The sequence below is a fragment of the Rhinoderma darwinii genome, chromosome 8, assembly GCF_050947455.1.
Source record: "Rhinoderma darwinii isolate aRhiDar2 chromosome 8, aRhiDar2.hap1, whole genome shotgun sequence".
NCBI classification, from domain to species: Eukaryota; Metazoa; Chordata; class Amphibia; order Anura; family Rhinodermatidae; genus Rhinoderma; species Rhinoderma darwinii.
The window spans coordinates 28119302-28131455 of record NC_134694.1 but is presented as its reverse complement, the minus strand read 5'-3'; the positions used below and the strand labels follow the sequence as shown (position 1 = coordinate 28131455).

The 12154-nt window shown below is 39.8% G+C and overlaps 1 protein-coding gene across 2 annotated transcripts in view; it reads left to right on the top strand.

Annotated features, from left to right (window-relative positions):
• The window catches only part of TNC (tenascin C), an 87687-nt gene that overhangs the window by 25626 nt on the left and 49907 nt on the right, over window positions 1-12154 (top strand). For both annotated transcript variants that reach the window (XM_075835543.1, XM_075835542.1), the window contains exons 3-7: window positions 788-2194; window positions 4123-4386; window positions 5244-5359; window positions 9253-9406; window positions 11886-12149. In XM_075835543.1, coding sequence (XP_075691658.1) covers window positions 788-2194; window positions 4123-4386; window positions 5244-5359; window positions 9253-9406; window positions 11886-12149 — 2205 coding nt within the window. The remainder of the gene's footprint in view (window positions 1-787; window positions 2195-4122; window positions 4387-5243; window positions 5360-9252; window positions 9407-11885; window positions 12150-12154) is intronic.

Here is a 12154-nt window from a genome sequence, read left to right as displayed (position 1 = left end):
TGAAATCTGTGGCAAGTCCGCTGTGTTTTCTGCAACGTCTGAATTACCTGTCAAATATGCAAATGTTGGTGCAGAGTCGTTGCGTAATTGCCCCAAATCTGCACCAACATTTGCAGCGGAAAAACTCTGCCACGTCTGGCCATGCCCTAATGGTTGCTATTGGTTGATGGAGAGGGAATAATATTCTCAGTAGAGAACAAAATGTGGGGAACAAACACATTTAAAAGGCATTTGTCTCAAACTGGATGACTTCCTATACTATTGATAAAATATTGTTTTCATCTATCCCATCGGATGAACTTAAATGTTGCCAAAAACTGCACTCGGCTTGGCCAGTATTTAGTTACAGTTTTAATAAATGAGGTCCAGCCTGTCTACACATTTGATTCTAACAAATTGTATTATAATTTACAGACTTCAGGCTGATTATATTTCATCAAATTATATGGGCCTGATATCACATGTTCTATGTAACAGAGCTGAATTTGTCATTTACTGTTTGTTTGGTGCACTGTAATAACTCACTTAGGCTTATTCTTAGTTAAAGGGTTATTCCAACCATAGACATTTATAGTACATCCATTTTCCCCAAAAGGTGGGGGTCCCAAAGGTCTGACATCCAGCTATCGTACACTTAGGATGTATCCGCCATACATTTGAAATAACACTTTAAGTTGTAAAATGGATTTACATGCACTCCTATTGTGATGACCAAATGACAAATTCAAAAAAATTTGAAAAATTTGACTACATCCCTTTTAATGATTCCATTTGTTCATCTGCACAGGTATAGTGGAAACCAAGCCTTACTGCAATGGACATGGGAATTACAGCACTGAGGCTTGTGGCTGTGTCTGTGAGCCCGGGTGGAAAGGACCCAACTGTACAGAAGCAGAATGCCCTGGAAACTGTAATAACAGAGGGACATGTGTGGATGGAAAATGTGTTTGCAACCCAGAATACACCGGGGAGGACTGTGGTGAATTAGCCTGTCTAAATGATTGTAACGACCAAGGAAAATGTGTTAATGGAGTGTGCGTTTGCTTTGATGGCTTTGCTGGAGAAGACTGTAGTGAAGAAGTGTGCCCAGTGCCTTGCGGTGAACATGGAAAATGTGTGAACGGCCGATGTCAGTGTGAGGAGAACTTTGTTGGGGAAGATTGTAGCGAACCCTTGTGTCCAAACAATTGCAACAACCGTGGACGTTGTGTGGATAATGAGTGTGTTTGTGATGAGCCTTACACAGGAGAGGACTGTAGTGAGTTAATTTGCCCTAATGACTGCTTTGACCGTGGTCGTTGTATAAATGGTGTGTGCCATTGTGAAGAAGGGTTCACCGGTGAAGACTGTGGTGAACTTGCATGTCCAAACAACTGCAACAACAATGGTAAATGTGTGAATGGACTATGTGTGTGTAATGCAGGATTCATTGGGGATGACTGCAGTGAACTGAGCTGTCCAAACAATTGCAACAACCAGGGACGTTGTGTGAATGGGGTCTGCATTTGCATGGAAGGGTTCATGGGAGAAGACTGTGGCGAGCTAAGGTGTCCAAATGACTGTGATAATAGAGGTCGCTGTGTAAATGGCCAATGTGTCTGCGATGATGGATTTATGGGCCAGGACTGCAGTGAACTGAGGTGTCTGAATGACTGCAACAACCAAGGCCGCTGTGTAAATGGGCAATGTGTCTGCGATGATGGATTTATGGGCCAGGACTGCAGTGAACTGAGGTGTCCCAATGACTGTAACAACAAAGGCCGCTGTGTAAACGGGCAATGTGTGTGTGATGAAGGATTCATGGGACTGGACTGCAATGAGCTTAGATGCCCCAATGATTGTAATAACACAGGACAATGTGTTAATGGTCAGTGTGTATGCGACGATGGGTTCATGGGAGAAGATTGCTCAGAACTGAGATGCCCTAATGATTGTAACCACAGAGGTCGCTGTGTTAACGGTCAATGTATTTGCGACAATTTATTTATGGGTGATGACTGTGGTGAACTACGCTGCCCTGATGATTGTAATAACAGAGGACAATGTATTGATGGGCAGTGTGTGTGTACCGAAGGATTCACAGGAGACAACTGTGGTGAACTAACCTGCTTTAACAACTGCAATAATCAAGGTCGTTGCGTAAATGGACAGTGTATTTGTGATGAAGGCTTTATCGGAGAATTCTGCTCGGAAGGTATGGTATATCTAGTTAATCCATATATGTAAAATAATCAGAATTTCAACATTCCTTTTTCTTCAAACGTTTTTTTGAATTATACTATTGTTGCTTTTTTTAGTTAATATGCATGCTCCATACTAAACTGCAAAGCAGAAATTTCACACCAAGCTGTTAGAGCTTGTTGAGTGGATCATATTCGGCTTTTGCCTCATTTCCATTTAAACAGTGATGATAAAAATCTGTGAACCACGGATTACACACCTGGATGTCGCAGTGCTTGGGTCTAAGCAATTTACACATTTGATATTGAATTGCAGTGTATCACATCTGTTTTCATTTTCCTAAAGCATGGGAAGTTTATACAGTGTAAGTTTTACAGTTTTAGTTGAATCAAAGATAAATTTACAGGATGAATGCAGTATTATAGTTTTCACAAAAGAGCCGATGTCGCCTGTGGTTCCTGTTGCAGCACAAACACTGCAAAGATTCACTTATAGTTAGGGATATAAGGTTTGTATTAAGAAATCCAGAGCCCAATCACAAAGATAGGAATGTCCCTACTCCCCTCCACAGCTTTACCCTTAGACCTTAATCACACGACAAAGTCCCTATTTTCGTGAGGCAGTCCCGTGAACCAGTGACAGGATCTACAATGTCCCGTATTTGGGATTAGAATGTTAAGAAGTATGCCAAACCATGTACATGGAGTCTATACTGCAGCACGCAGAGTCCTTACGGTTCCATATTACAGTACAGAGCCATAGGCACGCTATGTTCCAACATATAGTATGGTGCCTTCATACACCACTGATGCTTCTCTTTTATACTGTACAGCATTTGATGGAACATTTTCCAATTCTTTCCTCACATATTCCATATTAAGCCATGAGAAAAAAAACCTTTGTGTGCCTCCATATAAATTTAGACACACACAGAAGAACTGTATTGGCCCATGGCGCTGTATTATGGAACGATAAAATACAAATCTGGAATATGACCCTGTGCATGAGCCCTAATAGTACTCACCTGTTATTTTTATAGCTCCAAAATATTCCACTGCTGAAAATCAATTTTCCTTATCTCATTTACACATATGCTAGGCCCAGTATCATAGAAAGCCCATTAGGCCCCGAGTATGTTTTTAAGGTGTGGGAGAAAATCCATGCAAGGATAGATAGATAGATAGATAGATAGATAGATAGATAGATAGATAGATAGATAGATAGATAGATAGATAGATAGATAGATAGATAGATAGATAGATAGATAGATATATAGATAGATAGATAGATAGATAGATAGATATGTTATATTAATATAGTACACGGTAATTCAGCGAATTAGGACATTGTTAGAAGATTGTGTAGTTTCCCTCTATTCAGACGGAATTCCTTTGGTCACTTTGGTTTCCTGTTTCCTGTTTATGTTATGTTATAGTGTTGGGAAATTACATTTTTCGGGGTCAGAGATCATTGGGAAGAAATAGATTGGCATCACAATGTTTTTAATTATTTGACAACACTGTATATATAAAAAATAATAAATTAAGAAATTAAGAAAAACACATACACACACATACTTGACACATTTTGTTTTGTCTATCTTGAGTGCAGTCAGTGCTTTTAGAGTAACCCCTTTATTATTCATTATAATTCTGCGGAGTACACGCTACGGACTGCACTAGAAAAGTCTAATGACACATACTGTGATATGGCAATATGGAGATGGTCCTCTTACTTGGCCCGAATTCAGTCATTTTGTACCAGCTGAGCAACACAATTAACCCATGTTGTACGTGCCCGTTGATATGATTACCAATAGATGTTTTGGATGAAGTATGCCGACTATACATTTTTATTGTTCTTAAATGTTTTAACTTGGGAAGCATTGGTACGATTCCAAGGACTGTTAACTGAATGTTAATTTTCTTTAAAACCCAACAGTATCACCACCAGAAGACTTAGTTGTGATAGATGTGACCACTAAAACCATGAACCTTGAATGGGCCAACAAAATCAAAGTTACAGAATATCTCATTACCTATGTTCCAACAAGTCCTGGTGGCTTAGAGTTTGACTTTAGAGTTCCCGGAGACCAAACAGCAGCCACTATTAGAGAACTTGAGCCTGGAGTAGAATACTTTGTCCGTGTATATGCCATCTTGAGGGACCAGAAGAGCATCCCAGTTAGCGCCAGAGTTGCAACACGTGAGTACAGTTTAACTTTTTCTTGCCCTTCTATCACGGGTATATGGAAGCAAATGCACCAACATGCTGGCAAACAACTGAAAGAGATACTATAATCAGCATGGTATAGAGGATAAAATGCAGAAACTCATCATTTAAAAGGGTACGGGAAACATTCGAAACAAAAGTACAGGTGCCGGTGAAATAGAAATTCTAATGAATAGCCGACCATGCAATAATAGGCTTGGCTGAGTTCTCCAGAGCAAGAGCAGTTTTAGTTATTGGCTCCGCTCTGGATAATGTAGGGGGCCTTAACCCCCTTTAGGGCATATAGCTTGTGTTGAAACATGTTTTTATTGGGTTTTTTTTTACGGATTCCGCAAAAATTAGATTAACACAGAGGTGCAGTATAGGTTCATAGAATTCTATAGGCTTTATATTCGAGAGCTACCTGATATACGTAGATTCCAAAGAAGGTCGAATGTATGAGGTTTAAGAACTGTATTATGTGTAACTGTAGTCAATATCCTAAACTTTTTGTTCTGCATAGCTTATCCTATCTGGACATTTGATTGCTATCTGCTATTTCATTTGTTTTAGTAAGATACTATGTAATATTAAATAACCATTGACGATGCAAGATCAACGATAAAATAAATATGTCTGATATTAAGAAATAAATTGTCAATAAAAGTAACCAGCCAGGTTATAAACCAGGCCAGTTTGGACCAAAATGTATTGGCTTTTCAGTACATACTATGTTATTCATTGCGCTGAGACCCTACAACTAATTAATTGGTTAAAAACATTCTTGTTTTTTTAGAAAAAAACTTTTATTATAATTAACAGTATATTTACTTTTGTATCACCTATTCTAGACCTGCCTACCACTGATGATCTGAGATTTAAATCAATAAAGGAAACCTCTGTTGATGTGGAGTGGGAGCCTCTAGATATTTCCTTTGATACTTGGAGACTTATCTTCCAGAATACTGTAAGAAATTTTTCTGTTTTTTGGAAGTTCAGTATACGACTTGTTAATGTAGAAGTAGTGTGTGGCAATATTCAGTTATCTGGGACATCAATTAGAGGTCCTGCTTAAATGGTGCCTATGGGTGCAATTACCAAAATTCATGCTATATGTTTTAGGGTCTGTTCATACTGCAGATTTTTCCGCAACGGAATTCTTTTCGGAAAATCTGTAGCAAATACCGTATCAGCAAAGTGGATGAGATAAAAACAAACCCCATCCACACGCTGCATAAATACTGAGTGGAAAAAAACGCTCAGAAATTAACCTGCGGTGCAGAATTTTATTCCGCAACATGTCAATTGTATTTGTGTAATCACTTCTTATTTGTTTCGGGTTTTCCCCATTGAATTCAATGGGGAGGTAAAACCCGCAACAAATAACAGTTGTTGCTTTTTTTTTCTGCAGGTTCAGAGCATTCCGCCGCAAAAATGCAACTCAAAAAAATAAATAAAAATCTTATACTTACCCAGGAGTCTGTGTTTCTTCCTCCAGGCTGGCCTTCTGGGATGATGTTTCATCCCATGTGACCGCCACAGCCAATCACAGGCTGTAGTGTCGGTCACATGGATGAAACATCATCCCAGGAGGCCGGTCTGGATGACATAAGAGGGCCGGCCTCCTGGGATGACGCTTCATTCCATGTGACCACCGCTGCAGCCAATCACAGGCTGCAGCGATGTCCTGGGATGAAACGCCATCCCAGGAGGCCGGCTTGCTAGCAGGCCGGCTAAATGCTGAAGTTTTTTGCGGCGAACATTCCAGCTGAAAAACTGCACCACAGTTCGGTGCGTTTTTTTGCCCGGAATTCCCTGTGGCGCACAGGGCGGATACGCTGTGTGCTTTTACGTAGTGTATCCGCCCCACGTGAACTCAACTTTATTGTCATAATTGGCAAAAAAAGGGTCACGTGGTTATATGAATGTTGATATGCAAACTGCACGATCCCTCAATTAGCCTGAATGGACATGCGGCTTATACAGCTTGAACCTCTGATCAGGAGTTCAGGAATCTGTTCAGTGGGTGTCATACAGAAATCATTGAACATGGCATCAAATAGAGGCCCTAAATAAGACTTACCCTTGAAAGATCCCACTGTAGGTCTCTATAGACACAATGAGAGCCTAAGGGAATTCTGCTGCGGACACTCCGCAGCGGAAATCCACAGGGGACCCGTTTCTCCATTGCCTGCCACAGCTTTGTGGTTGGGTTCGTTTGCACGTTGCAGACAATTCCGCGTGGAGCATAGGCTGCGGTGCAGAATTTGGTGTCCGCAGCATACAATGGTTGTTGCGGACGTGTCGCGGACTGGTTGCAGACTCATTGCGGAATTTCTCCATTGGCTTCAATGGAGATTCAAAATTCCGCAATGAAGTCCGCAGATGTAATGTAGATGTTATGTGTGCTGCGGAGCGTATTGGTTTTTTAACATGACATTTCTTCATTCTGGCTGGACCTATGTGTATTTCTAGGTCTACAGCCGGACTGAGGAAGTCAATGGGGCTCCCGTAATTACGGGTGACTACGTGTGTGCACCCATAATTACGGGTGACTACGTGTGTGCACCCATAATTACGGGTGACTACGTGTGTGCACCTGTAATTACGGGAGCGTTGCTAGGCGACGTCAGTAAATAGTCACTGTCCAGGGTGCTGAAAGAGTTAAGCGATCGGCAGTAACTGTTTCAGCACCCTGGACAGTGACTACTGATCACAATATACATCAACCTGTAAAAAAAATAGAAGTTCATACTTACAGAGAACTCCCTGCTTCTTCCTCCAGTCCGGCTTCCCAGGATGACGTTTCAGTCTAAGTGACGGCTGCAGCCAATCACAGGCTGCAGCGGTCACATGGACTGCCGCGTCATCCAGGGAGGTCGGGCTGGATGCCGAAAGAGGGACGCGTCGCCAAGACAACGGCCGGTAAGTATGAAATTATTTTACTTTCACTAGGGAAAGTGCTGTCCCTTCTCTCTATCCTGCACTGATAGAGAGAAGGGAAGTACTTTCACCTCAATACGCAGCGGCTAGTCCGCATCAATTTAATGCCCATTTTGGGCAGACCCGCAACAGAATCTGCAACGCAGATTCTGTGCGGCATTGATGCGGACAGTTGCGGAAGAAATCCGCCACGTCTGGGCCTACCCTAAAAGTAATTTAGAAATAACATTGAAAACATTTTTACTTTCACTAACTGAACTTTATTTTGTACAACTGAAAGCTAACACATGCTCAAAGTGAAACAACACGTCTGTTGCTTGCTTGTTATCTAAGGAGTACCTTTGTAGGCTTTAGCATCTTATCATTATAAGTGTCAGTTCACATGTTGCGCAAATACTGCAGATTTCCCGCAACGAAATTAGTTGCGGAAAATCTGCAGCAAATACAGTAGCAGCAAATTGGATGAGATAAAACAAATCTCATCCACACGCTGCGTAAATAATTTTATTCCACAGCATGTCAATTGTATTTGCGTAAACGCTGCTTATTTGTTAGGGCTTTTCTCCATTGAATTCAATGGGGAGGTAAATCCAAACAGGATAGCAGTTGTCGCGTATATTTGCGGCGGGTTCGCAGCGATTCCGCCGCAAAAAACGCAACTCAGAAAAAAAAACCTCATACTTACCCTGGAGTCAGTGTTCCTCTCTCTAGGCCGTCCTCCTGGCATGACGTTTCATCACATGTAACCACTGCATGCTGTAGCGGCGGTCACATGGGATGAAACAACATCTCAGGAGGCCGGCCTGGATGACGTCAGAGGGCTGGCCTCCTGGGATGATGCTTCATCCCAAGCGACTGCTGCTGCAACCAATTAAAGGCTGCAGCCGTCTCCTTGGATGAAACTTCACCCCAGGAGGCCGGCCGTTTAAGTGCTGCATTTTTCCGCAGCGGACATTCCCGGCGAAAAACTGCACCACAGTTTGGTGCGGTTTTTCGCCCAGAATTTCCTGCGGCGCACAGGGCGTATACGCTGCGTGCTATTACGCAGTGTATCTGCCCCGTGTGAACTCAGCCTAACTGTTAATTTCCTGCCCATCTGAGGAACTACTACTGCATGTGTGTAGAGATACACATGCTGTGGACAACTAAATGCTCGCTTTTTCAACAATGTGTCGTGAAATAATGAGTCAATAAAAAGTAATGCGAGATTGTGAAATAATGAAGAGAATATATGGATAGTAAAAAATGCTTTAAATGTAAGTACTTAGATTCTTTCGCACAAGTAATACAAGGCCTCAGATTTTTTTTTTCATATCAACTACACACGTTTATTGCATTTTAAAAGTCACCAAACTGTCCCATACATAAACAATTTCCATTACGTACCTTAAAATACACAAGTGTATTGTCCATGTGTGTATGGCTCCTAATAGATAAGAAATATTTTAGATGAAAATTTTTATTTCTGAAGTCTAGAAAGGGTAAAGTCTATATTGTTAAATGTCCTGGGTTGTTGGAAACCAACATTTACAATATGTAACATTTTCCATGATTTTCCGTCATTTTTACATTTACATCAACCATGAATGATAAATTATTAATTTCATATGAAATGTGTCCTTTAGAGATTTTTCCCTTACAGGGTGTAACAGACTTCTAGCATTGAGTGGTGCATTTTATTTTTTAAATAACAAATGTTTGATGGTATACTATGTGCAGTAAATCAGAGATTAATATAAAATTTGTGAACAGAATACCCTAAAAATGCCCCTGGACCAAAAGAGATTTGAAATGATACGCAAACTTTTTGACAAATGACTTAATTATTTAACTCTCGTTTTATTGTCATGGAAAGTTTAGCTGAGATCTTCAGCAACAAACATATCTAACATATTTTACTATATTGATTTCTTACAGAAAAAACTAAATGGGGAGATAACCACTAGCTTGGAAAGCTCTGTAACATCTTTCGAGCAGCAAGGACTTGCCCCGGGAGAAACCTATGAAGTATCAATACATGTTGTGAAAAACAATTCGTTAGGACCTGCCTTGACCAAGACAACCACTACAAGTAAAATAGAAACATATTACAATTATCTCTTGAGTGAAAATTATTTTGTGAATTTTGAAAAGCGTAACTTTCATTGAAGGACCTCCCGCTTAGGAAATAAGTAATCAATGGTAGTAGCTGGTTCATTACAATGACAGGTTATGGCTAAGGAACATCACCTAAAGGCTCATGCACTCTACTATATTACAGCTCTGTAGATTCTCCGAGTTCTATGGGGTCCTACTCTACCTTCGTATGTCTTTGATTTTATATGGTGGAACACAAAGGTTTGTCTGTCAGATTCTGTCAGATTCATACAGAATCCCAAAAAATGGTGCCATGTTCAATCAGGGGAGAATAACTTCATAATACGGAACCATATGCGTACACCAAAATGACTCATGCTCATCAACATTTAGGACATTTAGGGTAAATGTAAACAATTGTATGCCTTCCAATGACCTAACAACAATGCATACATAGTTACATAGGTTGAAAAAAAGAGACATGTCCATCCAGTTCAATGTTTCTCTGATCAATTATACATCATTCAATGCTAGATTACTTATAAACCTCTATGCTAATTGTCATCAGCTAAGCATCGAGCCCTTTTGTAAATGCTGACATTGTATCTGCCATTACTACCTCTGGTGGTAGGGCATTCTTTAATGTAACTACTCTAACTGTAAAGAACCCTTACCTATAGTAATGTCTAAAAGGCCGTTTCTCCACCGTTTCCTGGTACAGTTCTTGGAAAGAATTAATTATGTGCCAACTCTTTGTATTGACTACATATATATTTATACGTATTAATAAGATGACCTCGAAGGCACAGTTTTTCCAAGCTGAACAAGTCCAATTTTTCTAGCCTTTCATTGTAAGGGAGACCTCCCACCTCCTTTAATAATCTAGTCGTCTGCCTTTGAACCCTCCCTAGCGCTCCTACAGTATAGCTTTTTACAATGTGAAGCCCAAAAATGAATACCATATTCAAAATATGGTCTTACAATGGATATATAAAGGGGCAATATTACATTTAGATTGCAGGTTTTTATCTCTCTTTTTTTTATACCCTAAAATCTTATTTGCTTTTGTAGCTGCTGATTGACATTGAGTGCTGCTGCTTAGCTTACTGGTAACCAAAATACCCAAGTCCTTCTCTTATTCTGCTCTCCCCAGTTTTATTCCATTTAAATTTATATGCAGTATCACTATTACTATGGCCGAGGGGCATTACTTTACATTTATCAACATTAAATTCCATCTGCCACCTTTTTGCCCAGGCTGCTAGCTTATCAAAGTCTTTCTGTATTTCAGTTGTAGATATCATCACAATCATCTAAGGGAACATAAATCTGTGAATGCAACAAGATGAGTTTTCTCACTGGATCAACTTTAGGTCATAAACCGACAATAATGAATAGGAAATGCTTTAATACCACCCAAGACATCTTTCTTCCCACATCATGTCTGACCAGTGGTCTCGCTGACAAAGACCTCAGTGTTAGGACCATAGGCCAGAATGAAATTGAAAACACATGATTATAAGCACCAATAGAGAGGGTGGTGAATATTTAAGTCAAGCCAGCTGCTTTGTCACACAATGTAAAAATATCAATCATGACCTGATTCTTTCCCGTGTTAGACACATTCCATATAATCAGACTAAACACGAACATGTCTGCTCCCTCGTAGTTGCAAAGACTTGTGAATGAAAATGAATGCTATAAATCAATACATTTTTAGGACTTGTGAGAGCAGAGGTGGGGGTGAAAACTCATAAATGGTGCCTGGAAAATCCATCATGTTTTATGACACTGTTTCGAAACTCTCAGGCACAGTCCATGGAATCCCTGTAAGACTAATGTACATAAATAAAAACAGAGGCTTGCCGTAAAAGTTTTACATTAAAATCCTCTTCTTTATAGGGCAGAGATCCGGGATTCCAAAAATATTTGTGCAATTTTCCTCATGATGACATCATTTTCATACTTTGAATATGTCATATTATCTATCATTAATACTAATATAATAATATGATAATATTAATGATGTTTCGCTAAGCTCTATTATTCTCTGAATGACCTTTTTCAATTAACACTTGTCTCTAGGGAACAAAGAACTTTATTTTTTTTGCTTGAATCCTAGTTTTTGTTTTCCTTTTTGACATTTAGGAAGATACGAGCAGGAGGATCAATAAGAGATTAAGCTTTTCTCCCACACCATTCCTGAAATAAACATTTCATGAAAAAGGAATGTCAGTGCTAGACATTCACATGACAAATCATTTTTGCAAAACAAGCTATAGACAATGCATTGTTCATTAAATGACATCATATCAAAATTCTCTTTCATTCAAAAAATAGCAATTGACAAATTAACTCATCCATGGTGGTGGGATATATACATAGAACCCATAGAATGTAGACTAACACTGTTGGAAACTTTTAATTTCTGAAAATATCAGCAAATAGTATCTTAATGAAACTTCATTTTTTAGGGCTTGATGCTCCCAGTGAAGTTGATGTAAAGGATGTTACAGACACTTCTGCCTTAATAACATGGATGAAACCCCTGGCTGAGATCGATGGAGTTTCTGTCACCTATGGTACTGGAAATGAGCCCAGGACTACAGTGGAACTTTCAGAAGATGAAACCCAATATGCTATGAACAACCTAAGACCAGATACAGAGTATGAGGTTATCTTAACATCTCGCCGAGAAGAAATGACCAGCTCTCCAGTATCGGAAACTTTCACAACAGGTATT